General features: G+C 44.5%; 1 protein-coding gene across 2 annotated transcripts in view; it reads right to left on the reverse strand.

Moving 5' to 3' along the window:
* Positions 1-12,811, reverse strand: part of LOC106572368 (plexin-A1) — a 269,207-nt gene that overhangs the window by 90,206 nt on the left and 166,190 nt on the right. For both annotated transcript variants that reach the window (XM_014146446.2, XM_014146445.2), the window contains exons 5-8: positions 8,246-8,346; positions 8,009-8,132; positions 7,316-7,469; positions 7,073-7,172 (exon numbers count right to left, since the gene is read on the reverse strand). In XM_014146446.2, the coding sequence (XP_014001921.2) occupies positions 7,073-7,172; positions 7,316-7,469; positions 8,009-8,132; positions 8,246-8,346 (479 nt within the window). The remainder of the gene's footprint in view (positions 1-7,072; positions 7,173-7,315; positions 7,470-8,008; positions 8,133-8,245; positions 8,347-12,811) is intronic.

The following is a 12,811-nucleotide window of genomic DNA, read 5'->3' on the forward strand; positions in this document are numbered from 1 at the left end:
ACAGAGAGAGTGATTGAGTCACTGCATTGAATCTAAAACAAATAAACAGAACAAAAAGACATTCATAGACTGTTTAAATGGCTGCTCTTGCCTAACAACCTCCTCTCAGTCTCACATATTTCTGTTCTAACCACTATCAACATCTACCTCCATGTTGAAGAGGCAGGTTGAATGAGAGGAGGAGGGACAGATAAAAGGCTGATTAGGATGAGAGACTGTGGACTATTCATCCTTTATCATCAGCTACTGAGAGGTAGACAGTGAAAGAGATGAAAACAGAAAGATAGACAGGAAGAGCGGAAACAGGTAAACAGGTAGATTAGATGAAAAGAGGGATGAGAGGAAGGAGAAAGGTATATAGCTAGAGGAGGTCGTTATATTGTCCTAATCAGATGTGTGACACTGTGGTCTACTCTGGAGTTAGGATGAATCTCATATGACTGAAAAAACAAGCTAGGTGTCCTGTGGTCACACACACACACACATCAACGACTGTATGATACACACACACATCAACGACTGTATGATACACACACACATCAACGACTGTATGATACACACACACATCAACGACTGTATGATACACACACATATCGACGACTGTATGATACACACAAACACATCAACGACTGTATGATACACACACACATACACATCGACGACTGTATGATACACACACACATCAACGACTGTATGATACACACACACATCAATGACTGTATGATACACACACACATCGACAACTGTATGATACACACACACACATCAACGACTGTATGATACACACACACACACAGATCAACGACTGTATGATACACACACACACATCGACGACTGTATGATAGACACACACACATCAACGACTGTATGATACACACACACATCGACGACTGCATGACTGTATGATACACACACACATCAACGACTGCATGACTGTATGACACACACACACACACACACACACACACACACACACACACACACACACACACACACACAGAAGGAACACACTATATTGCTTCAGGAATTGGCTTGGTTAACCTGTTAGGGCTAGGGGGCAGTATTTGCACAGCTGGATAAAAATTTTTTACCCGATTTAATCTGGTTACTAATCCTACCCAGTAACTAGAATATGCATATACTTATTATATATGGATAGAAAACACTCTAAAGTTTCTAAAACTGTTTGAATGGTGTCTGTGAGTATAACAGAACTCATTTGGCAGGCAAAACCCTGAGACATTTTCTGACAGGAAGTGGATACCTGATGTGTTGTATTACCTTTAAACCTATCCCATTGAAAAACACAGGGGCTGAGGAATATTTTGGCACTTCCTATTGCTTCCACTAGATGTCACCAGCCTTTACAAAGTGTTTTGAGTCTTCTGGAGGGAGATCTGACCGAACAAGAGCCATGGAACGATGATGGCCCATTAGACACCTGGCGCGCGAGTTCATGTTGGGTACCCTCGTTCCAATACGTTATAAAAGAGTATGCATTCGTCCACCTTGAATATTATTCATGTTCTGGTTAAAAAGGCCCTGATGATTTATGCTATACAACGTTTGACATGTTTGAACGAACGTAAATATATTTTTTCCCCTCGTTCATGACGAGAAGTCCGGCTGGCTTAGATCATGTGCTAACAAGACGGAGATTTTTGGACATAAATTATGAGCTTTTTTGAACAAAACTACATTCGTTATGGACCTGTGATACCTGGAAGTGACATCTGATGAAGAGAATCAAAGGTAATGGATTATTTACATAGTATTTTCGATTTTAGATCTCCCCAACATGACGTCTAGTCTGTATCGCAACGCCGTATTTTTCTGGGCGCAGTGCTCAGATTATTGCAAAGTGTGATTTCCCAGTAAGGTTATTTTTAAATCTAGCAAGTTGATTGCGTTCAAGAGATGTAAATCTATAATTCTTTAAATGACAATATAATATTTTACCAATGTTTTCTAATTTTAATTATTTAATTTGTGGTGTTGACTTGACTGCCGGTTATTGGAGGGAAACGATTTCCTCAACATCAATGCCATAGTAAAACGCTGTTTTTGGATATAAATATGAACTTGATAGAACTAAAAATGCATGCATTGTCTAACATAATGTCCTAGGAGTGTCATCTGATGGAGATTGTAAAAGGTTAGTGCATCATTTTAGCTGGTTTTATGGTTTTGGTGACCCTGTCTTTGAATTGACAAAACATTACACACAACTCTTGTAAATGTACTGTCCTAACATACTCTAAATTTATGCTTTCGCCGTAAAACCTTTTTGAAATCGTAAAACGTGGTTAGATTAAGGAGATGTTTATCTTTCAAAGGGTGTAAAATAGTTGTATGTTTGAAAAATGTGAATTTTGACATTTATTTGGATTCAAATTTGCCGCTCTTGAAATGCACCTGCTGTTGATGGAGTGCACCACGGGGGGGACGCTAGCGCCCCACCTAGCCCATAGAGGTTAAATTGTAGAGTTACAGCACTAAAATTCATTGATTGACTGTACTAGAAGCACAAACACAACATGATTGTATTATATTATATTATTTCACTCTCAGAACGATCAGCCTCTTTCGAATCAAAACTTGACGGCAAGGTTTTTCACACAACAAAAACAACACTTCAGGGTAGGCTCTTACTACTGGTATACAAACTCATTAAGATCCATTCTGCTGGTGATTTGTCCAATTAAGTTAAGTTTAAGTTAAGTTTAACGCTCATTTCGAAGCAACATTAGAATACAACACAGCCCTCCAGGATACGACAAGCTCCTTAATGAAACATGTGACTCAGTTAATTGACCAATCAGCCTGTAGAATAGATGTCCAGGACCAACCGTTGCCTCTGAGGCTCCTGGGTCATCTACAACAAACTATTAAAGTCCCTTCGATAGAGTAACTTCAGGAAGAATAAGTCAGTATGTCTCCATGTGATTATTGCACCTCAGAGCTAACAGTATAGTGTGGTAGGAGCGCAAGGTCAAAGGCTAAAGCACATTGAAGCATCTGTGTAAGTCACTGATAGGCATGAGCAGAGCAGAACAGAGCAATGTTTTCCTCTTCCAGTTACCATGTCTTCAACAGACAGTAAAATAACTATAGAGAGGAAAATGACTAGAGACATATACTCCTCCTTCCTATTCAACATGTTCAAACGTTTATATTCCAATAAGCTGCAAGGCCCAAATAAGCCTGATTTTACTCCAGACTCCCTTTTCCTTAGTTCAGAAAGCATAAATGAACATGGATTACCAGCAGCCTCAACAAGGTTGTTATAGCTGTATAAACACATTGATTTCTCAAAAATCTTTATGAGTTCTACAAAGCCCTTTAACTTGCCTCCTACCCCCATATTCCAGTGACTGAATGAGGCATGTGTAGCAGAGCTACAGACTACTATAATAAGCAGGACCCACTACCATCCTAGCCCTACGGGATAAAGTCTATAATCGATTCCTGTATGTGTGTTTCTATGGGGAGGGAGGGAGAGAAAGAGAGAGAGGGAGAGAGAGGGAGAGAGAGGGAGAGAGAGAGAGAGTGACAGAGAGTGACAGAGAGAGAGAGAGAGAGAGAGAGAGAGGCTGGCTGGCTGGGTGGGTGGATTTGTGCTATGCTAACAGCCTGCTATTTGTTTGCTTCTGAAGGGATAATACCTCCTAGTCTCCAGACATCTGGGTCTATCGATCCCAGCTATATCCAGACAGAAGAGGGGGGCAATGCTCTTTGAACCCTGCTGATTCTCAGCACCACACTGAGAGACGTACAGGGACACACACAGACACACCAGGGAGCTACTGCATGTCCTACAGCAGGAAGTCTCTGCATGCTCTGAGTGTGCTACTACAAATAAGTCAATGTTTCCTGGCTGCTAATCAGACCACCCAGGACCACACAGTATATGACTACTTCATCAAATATAGAATCTGTTTACATACTGTAGTGTATATATATTACAGAATCTGTTTCTTTAAGTCTAAATACTGTAGTGTATATATTACAGAATCTGTTTCTTTAAGTCTAAATACTGTAGTGTATATATATATATTACAGCAGACCTACAGTAGACCTTTCCCAATGTAAACATGTGTTTCATTTCGGTATCAGCAAACAGACAGATACATTGATATAATTATCATATTCAATTACAGCTTTCTTTGTCTCTGCTTAAATTACAAACATGCTTCACTGTTTCAATACTGCCTATTCAGGAGCTGGGTGAATAAACACTTACAGGCTGAGGGACTCTGAGTCTGTTTCCTTTGTTCTGCCTGGTTCAGGAGGAAAGGTAGAGGTAGATGAGAGAAGAGGGGGAGGAGAGGTAGTGAAAGGGATTGAGAGATCCAGACTATTACACAGTACTGCCAGGCAGAGTGGCATCATGCCTGGACCAGAGCCCTATCACTCACCCTCTGCTGGCTGGTAATATCACACCTGAACCTGGGCAATAACAAACTCATCTTCCCCCCTCTATCTCAAATCTAACAACTCATAACATCTATCAGATGCCTGGCAATTTCTCTGTTCTCTATTTGCTATCCTAACACCTACAGTGTGATCTCTGATAGATAGATAGATCAGTATGCTCAGAGAACAAAGTCCATGTTAGATTGAAAATACTATTGGGATCATTGAAGTGAGAGTGGTTAACACAAAATAAGACCTCTTCCTCCCATCTAAACCATTCTTTACATTGATAGAATGTTCTCAGAACGTTGGAGCCGTATGTTCTTGTCCTGTTACAACAGTGAAACGTCTCCAGGTGGTCAACCAACCAGGCCGGTCCAGTATTAGGGGAATACCGTGAACACCCAGCCTTCCGACGAGAGCCTGTCCAGGGGTTTTCTGCTTTCCACGAGTGGGCCTTTTCAAGAGCTCCCAATCCCTGCATGCATTACATCCTTCTTTTCGTATTCTAATGGGGATTGTGGATTGGTTGAGGCGCTAAAATTTTAGCTCTCTGGACGCTGAATCCAGACACAATGGGCATAATCCATCTCTCCTTTTACTAGTTTCATCCCCCTCTCCATCTCTTCCTCTACCCTCATCAGGTTGAAAATGCATTCAGTCCCTCACACGCTCAATTAAACTATTCCGGCTGTCTTTTTAATGCAAAACTCCAATATTATTACTGTGTATGTAAATACCTGGTGGGATAATTTGCCTTTCCAAATAACGTGCCCTCTCCGCCCACAATGCCAGTCGCCTCTGAGGAAAAGCTCTTTATTGCCCAGCGGGTGCGTTGGCATGCCCGGCCTGTTGGCAGCCTACACACGCTGGGGTCAGTGGTCAGGAGGGGAGTAGGTCAGGAGGTCGCGTGGGTTCTGTGTGGCTGATGAGGCCGGGCTGTTAAAACTAGACTGTAGTGTACTGTAATGTCCTGAGGGAGTGTGTTGCATACAGCACATCAAAGACCTCGCTACGCCTGCTTATTCAATGAGAGGAGAGAGAAAACGTGGGGGTGCTTAAACAGCCCTGTCATACACACACACACACACATATACAGAGGCGCATAAATAATCACACATCCTCTAGGTTCAAAGACATTGAACCAGGCCTTGATAAGAGGTCCAGGTGAACACTTTACATACGTTCTCCATTATGTCCAGCTCTAATGGGGCGCCAGGCCAGCTAATTAGGAGAATATTGCTATGCTAATGTATGCAGCTCACAGAGCAGGGGCCAGGAAAAAAAAATCTGTTTGATAAATAAAAGCAGAGAGGAGGGGGACAGAACATCTGGACCGGCAGGAGAGAGGACCAACAGGAGAGAGGAGAGAAGGAGAGAGGAGTGAAGGAGAGCATGAAAGGAAGAGATGGGTAGCATGAGGGGATAGGGGAGAGACAGGGGGAGGTGAGGGGAGGTAGAGGGAGGAGGGGGAGAGGAGGAGAGGAGACGGAAGAGTTATAGGGGAGGGAGAGGATGAGGCGGATAGGGGAGTGGTAGAGGGAGGTAGGAGAGGTAGAGGGAGGAGGGAGAGGATGAGGCAGATAGGGGAGTGGTAGAGGGAGGTGAGGGAAGGTAGAGGGAGGTGAGGGAAGGTAGAGGGAGGAGAGAGAGGATGAGGCGGATAGGGGAGTGTTAGAGGGAGGTGAGGGGAGGTAGAGGGAGGAGGGAGAGGATGAGGCAGATAGGGGAGTGGTAGAGGGAGGTGAGGGGAGGTAGAGGTAGAGGGAGGAGAGAGAGGATGAGGCGGATAGGGGAGTGGTAGAGGGAGGTGAGGGGAGGTAGAGGTAGAGGGAGGAGGGAGAGGATGAGGCGGATAGGGGAGTGGTAGAGGGAGGTGAGGGGAGGTAGAGGGAGGAGGGAGAGGATGAGGCAGATAGGGGAGTGGTAGAGGGAGGTGAGGGGAGGTAGAGGTAGAGGGAGGAGGGAGAGGATGAGGTGGATAGGGGAGTGGTAGAGGGGAGGAGATAAAGAAGATAAATAAGGGGAAAGGGGATGAGAGAGGAAGTGAGAGGAAAAGAAGAGAGAGAGATGAAAGATATAGTAATGGAATGGGAAATGATAAGGGTGAGAGGGGAGATGGGGGTCTTTGGCCCATATCTATGTTTAGTGAAAGGCAGAGCTAGGGGAGTGGGATAGAAACAGGGTCTGAGAGCCTCAAGGCAGGATGTGGAGAGAATGGGGTAGATGAAGGGAGGGAGAGAGGAAGAGAGGGAAAGAAAGAGATGGATCTCAGATGGAAAGTAACATAACTCAGTGTAGTAAAACATTATCAATGAATCAGAGGAGCTCCAAGTTATTAAGGAAATTACATTAAGAGTCTGATCTCATCAGCAGTAACACGTGCTACAGAACAGAGAGGAGAGGATATCTCTCTCTATATATACAGTATTTTTCTCTTTTTTTCTCTCCATTTCTCTCTCTCATCTCTTTATCCTCTCTCTTTTTCCTTCTCTTTCTCTCTCTCTCTCTCGCACACACACACACACACACACACACACACACACACACACACACACACACACACACACACACACACACACACACACACACACACACACACACACACACACACACACACACACACACACACACAATGACTTAAAACGGAACTTACGATTGGTGCACACTGCAGTTGTAGAAGACAAAGTCCACACTGGCAAACTTCTTTCCTGTCTCCTTAGACTTCAGATACAGCTTCACAGTGCGCTTGTCCCCTAGACAGAGTCACAGTACATCAGTATGACACAATCTACACACAAACAAATAATACAATAATGCTATTTTGTTAACACACAGTGTAACTGATGTATATTACTAGCAAATAGCAGCATGAGGATGCTGTGGCTTCTTGTCTCACCTTGGTTGCGTGTGATGGGGGCGACCTCTCGTGTGGAAGGGGACAGGCAGTAAATGCGTCCCCCAAAGATGCGTCCCTCTGTCTCAGTGTAGTCCTCAAAGGAGCAGTTGACCCCTGCCGAAAGGTTAGGCACATTCTGGGCCTGCAGCACCAGCTAGGAATACAGAGAGAGAGGAGAGTGTGAGGGACAAGTCAATGTGAGGACACACACTCTCAGTCACACAAATGCACGCACGCTCACACACATACACACTACACAGACACACACAGTCTTGTACAACTAACCATGTGGGGACACACAATTCAGTTCCGTTCAAAATCCTATTTTCCCTAACTCCTATCCCTAAACCAAACCCTAACCCGTACCCTAACCCTAATCCTAACCTTAACCCAAAAACCTAACCTTAACCTTTAACCTAATCCTAGCTCCTAACCCTAACCCTAAAACTAACCCTAGCTCCTAACCTTGACCCTTAACGTAATTCTAATCCTAACACTAATTGTAACCTTAACCCTAAACCCCCTAGAAATAGCATTTGACCTTGTGGGGACTAACAAAATGTCCCCAGTTGGTCAAATTTTGTGGGGACTTCTGGTCCCCACAAGAATAGTTAAACACGTCCACACACACACACACACGCACGCGCACACGCACACTCACACACACACAGGATTTATTGTCAGGTGAGTTACCTGCACTTCGGACATGGTGACAGAGATGTTTCCAGGCTGGACACTGAGTTTGACGCACTGCTCCACTCGGGAGGCAAAACGCTGAGGCTCATCAGCCCTCTCACAACGATCCTTCCTGGAACACCTGACAGAGAGAGAATTTTGGTTCTTCAGGTGACTTGATAGTATGGAGTTGAGGACATAATAATGTCAGGTACGCAGCGTCAGAGCAGCTCCGTGTGGTCATACAGTACTTACACATTGTGGAGGACACACCAGCCACAGTGGGGATCTCCTGACCCCAGACAGGCGCTGCAGGAGGAGTACTGCTCACAGCTCTCCACTGGAACACGGCTCACCTGGAAACACACAATACACACGGTTAACATCATAGAACGCGTCAGAGTTTACTGAGGGATTGGCTGAGTGTGAATTGAGTCTTTTGTTGACGTATGTCATTCGCCATCACAAACAGACATACTGTGCAGTTTACTTTCTAAAAAACAGATGTTCACCTTAGATTAGTCCTTGTCTCTAACACATCTCAGGCCTGGTCTCTTTATGGTTGTGCTCATGGCTTGCGTGTTCTGTGTAGCGAGTCGGTGACAGACGGACAGCCGTGCAGCTTGGACTCAATCACCCCCAGGCCTGCACTGTTAAACGCAACCGTCTCCTCTCTGACTGGACACCAACATATTAGACTATTATTGGGCCTCTGTGTGTATTTGTGTGTGTGTGATTGGATGTGTGGATGCGAGCGAGCATGCGTCCATCCGTGTGTGTGTGTGTTTGTCCGAGGGCAATCTGTGACAATGTGTGTGGGGCAGCTGTTGGGACCCTGCAGTTATTCCTGTCACACTCAGAGAGCAGAAAGCACAGCTCACACACTTCTAGCTGCTTCACTCAGGACTGGAGGTCAACAATTCTACATCCTGTATGTGTTCTGTGTCTGTCATCGTACTGGGCTTGAATATAGGCGTTCTATTCATCCACATAAATAGCTTCACTGCACCAAACAATTTGAGCAGAGACATTACAGACTGTAGGACTGTGAGAAACACATCTGGGGTCAGTAGGGAAGAGGAAGAGAGAGTGTGTGCACATGTACAGTATGCAGACCTGCTTCCGCCCAGAGCAGCATCCCTTTCTTTCTGTCTCTCTCTTTCTGTCTCTCTCTTTCTGTCTCTCTCTCTCCACCTTTCTCTCGCTGCCTGTCTGCCTGCCTATTGGGTTCCACACATTCAGCAGGAGTCAACCTACACCACCTCACCGGGCTTGTATTACATTACAACCGCAGGCATCTTCTAAATCAAGTGTCAGAAATCAAACAGGATCAATTTCATCTGAGTCCATTGAGGACTTCACTGCTGGGAGGACTGCAATTATTGACTAGCGAGAGATAATCTAGTATGGAGCTGGACCTCTCTCTGAACGCTGATTGGCTGACAGCCGTGGCATATCAGACCATATACCACGGGTATGACAAAACATTTATTTTTACTGCTCTAATTACATTGGTAACCAGTTTATAATAGCAATATGGCACCTCTGAGGTTTGTGGTATATGACCAACATACCACGGCTAAGGGCTGTATCAAGGCACTCCGCGCTGCGTCGTGCGTAAGAACAGCCCTTAGCCGTGGTATATTGGCCATATAGCACACCTCCTCGTGCCTTATCGCTTAAATATAAAGCGGGTCGTTTGGATCCTGGATGCTGATTGGTTGATATGCGGGAGTTGTCGACTCCTGCAAAATACCATGACATGTTAATGTCATAATTCCACCATCCACAGCCCAGGCAGGAAATCCCTCAGGAAAAAAGCGAACTCGGCTCCTCTCCTTGTTCGGGCGGCGTTCGGTGATCGACGTCACCGGCTTTCTAGCCATCGCCGCTCCATTTTTCATATTCCCATTTGTTTTGTCTTGTTCCATACACACCTGCTTTTCATTCCCTAATCACACTGAATGTCCTCTGTTCCCCTCCATGTCTTTGTGTGAAATTGTTTTATGTTATGTGGGTATTTGTCACGCGCCATACTTTTGTTCATGTTCCGTGTTTTTTGGGCACGGGCACGTGCTTTCATTTTGGACCGGAATGAAAAGTGTGCCTGTTACAACACTCTGCTCTCCTGCACCTGACTTCGCCTCCCGTACACACCACTAACAGTCTACACATTATTTTCCCATGTTACTATTTGGTTTGAATAAACCTACCTGTCTGCCTCTACGACCTGTGAAACAATGTATCATTTTACAAATGCGATCTCTCCTGTAGAGAGAAGCACTGGCTGTCACCAACCAGAGCCAGAACCAAGTTCTTCCACTCGTGTGAATTCAATGGAAACGTCACTATTAACATCACCAACTACCTTGGTTAGCTCGGACTCACTAACAATAATAGTTGTTGCCTATTGGACATTTATTAAATCATTATCATTGAATTTATAGAACGATTAGAATGAACAACTGGGTCAAAACAGGAGAAATTAACTAAAAGTTTTGAATGAAAACATGTAATTCATATTTGTATAAATATACTGGCAACAGTTTTATAAAAGCAATAACGCCCTCAAACCCAGGAATTACCTTGGCTTCGCCTCGGGCCTCAGAACAGCCCTTGTTGGGCTGGGTTCTTAGGCATAATTGTTTAAGTATAGGCCTAGGTAGAATAAAAATTTATTTTTACTACATGAGTGCATGCAAAAGCAGATACACGGAGATAGCAGTGCCTCTGATAGTCCTGAAAAAATTGTCCTGACGTCATTATTACACCAAATAACCACAGAGGCAATAACAGTAAATAGCTGTCATTACATTACCCTGGACAAAAGTGACTAAAGTTTATGATGAGGCAGGCAGAAAAATCCAGACACACATACCGTATATTATTAAAACATAAAAGCCATAGCAGATAGAGTTTACTCAATAGGTCGGGTGATACAGGGGAACATAATATTTCAATGGAACATTTCAATTACTGAGTTTTATAAAGCAAATAATAGGAAGGAAGATCTTAGGTTCCCCGCCAGAGTCCTTTGTCTTACCAAGAGGTACAGAGACTATTACTAAGAGCACCTATTCATATTAAAAATGGCCTTTTCCTCCTGGCCTATTTACTGCTACAGACAGAGAAGCAGGAGGATACGACCATTCATCTCTGGTCCAGCGACAGGGGGAGGGATTTATTACAAATAAATAACAGCCACAAATGAGCCTCTCATTTAGGTCACCATGGAGAACGTCTTAATCAGCCACGGGAAGGAGGGAGCAAGGAGGGAGAGAGAGGGAGGGAGCTAGGGGGGAGGGAGAGAGGGAGGGAGCGAGGGGGGGAGAGAGACACACAAATGTAATTGCGACTCTGATATTTCATTTCACATAAGAGCAGCGGCATGGGCCCGGCTAGGCAGGCCTACTGTAATTGCTCCATCTGTGTAATTTGCGCCAAAATAGAATGTGCTATCAGAGCACAATACTGTGATGGATAGGTCATTCTGTTAGCACCCCTTCAGAACCAACCCCATGGTGTCACACACACATACAGATTAGGTCATCCCTCTGACCACCCCGAAAACGACAAGGCTTAATTTCACAAGAACAAACTTTTCCTTCTGGAGGCTTTTTTCATTCTTTTTCCCTGTCATCTGTCTTGAATTCGGCTGGGCATAGAGAGAAATATGGCAAATGAGGCCATACATCACAGCCACTGACACAGACACAGCTTTGAGAGAGAGGGGGAGAGAGAGAGAGAGAGAGGGAGAGGGGAGAGAGAGAGGGGAGAGAGAGATAGAGGGCCCAAATGCCATGCGGCACTGTCACCTGTGCTGCGCTCTTGATGGCGGCCACCACATTCTCACAGAGGACAAAGAGAGGACCAGCACACTCTCACACAAAATCTGCCTCACACGCCACTGACCAAACAGGCAGGTGACTTGGTGCATTCCTTTCTACCACTGGTCAGAACTTACACTCTTACATGCTGACCAGACCGCTCGCGCGCATGTTGAAATATCGAAACGAACTCTGAACCAACCATATTAATTTGGGGACAGGTTAAAAAGCATGAAACATTTATGGCAATTTAGCTAGCTAGCTTGCTGTTGCTAGTTAATTTGTCCTGGGATATAAACATTGGGTTGTTCTTTTATGAATGACATCCACAAGCAGTCATTTGCTTGTCATCATTGAGCTTCAGCCTCAATCACTCCTCGTGAAGACACCCTCCATGCCAATAAACATTTCAATCCGATTTGTGGTCTTTTATACACCCATAAGAGTGTATCCGGATGCAGACAAGATGTGTGGAGGTGAGGGTCCTGACTGAACACTCCTGGTAAAGGAGTAGAGGAGTAGAGCTAAGTGCTAGGAGGAGGTTAAGGAGGGAAGTTTTAGCTTCATACTTCAGTGAGGAGGGACGTTTTAGCTCCAGTGAGGACACCTAGTTACTGCTCTAACAAGCTTTAACCGCTCAGCTCAATACACCTTCCTGGCCTGCACCATGTTCAGTAGCTTCACCCCTCTTCATCAAAATGAAAACATTTAAAGGACTAAGTGGAGGAAGAGATGCTACTGTATTGTACAACAGCAGGAGCTATGCCCCACCGCATGTTACCATAGCAACAAAACCAGATAGTGGTTGTTTAAAGGAGGCTGGGCTGACCAAGCTGAGCTTTGGGTTAGTGATGATGTCCCAGCTATTCCGCAAGAAAGTTCTAGAGCATTGGAGGCAAATAATATGTATGTTCCTCGAGGAAGCTCATAGATGGAAGAATATTTTTTTTCTCCAAAATCACACATTATCATTCTAACTCTGCACCTAACACGA

Source organism: Salmo salar, chromosome ssa15 (assembly GCF_905237065.1).
Source record: "Salmo salar chromosome ssa15, Ssal_v3.1, whole genome shotgun sequence".
Classification (NCBI taxonomy): Eukaryota; Metazoa; Chordata; class Actinopteri; order Salmoniformes; family Salmonidae; genus Salmo; species Salmo salar.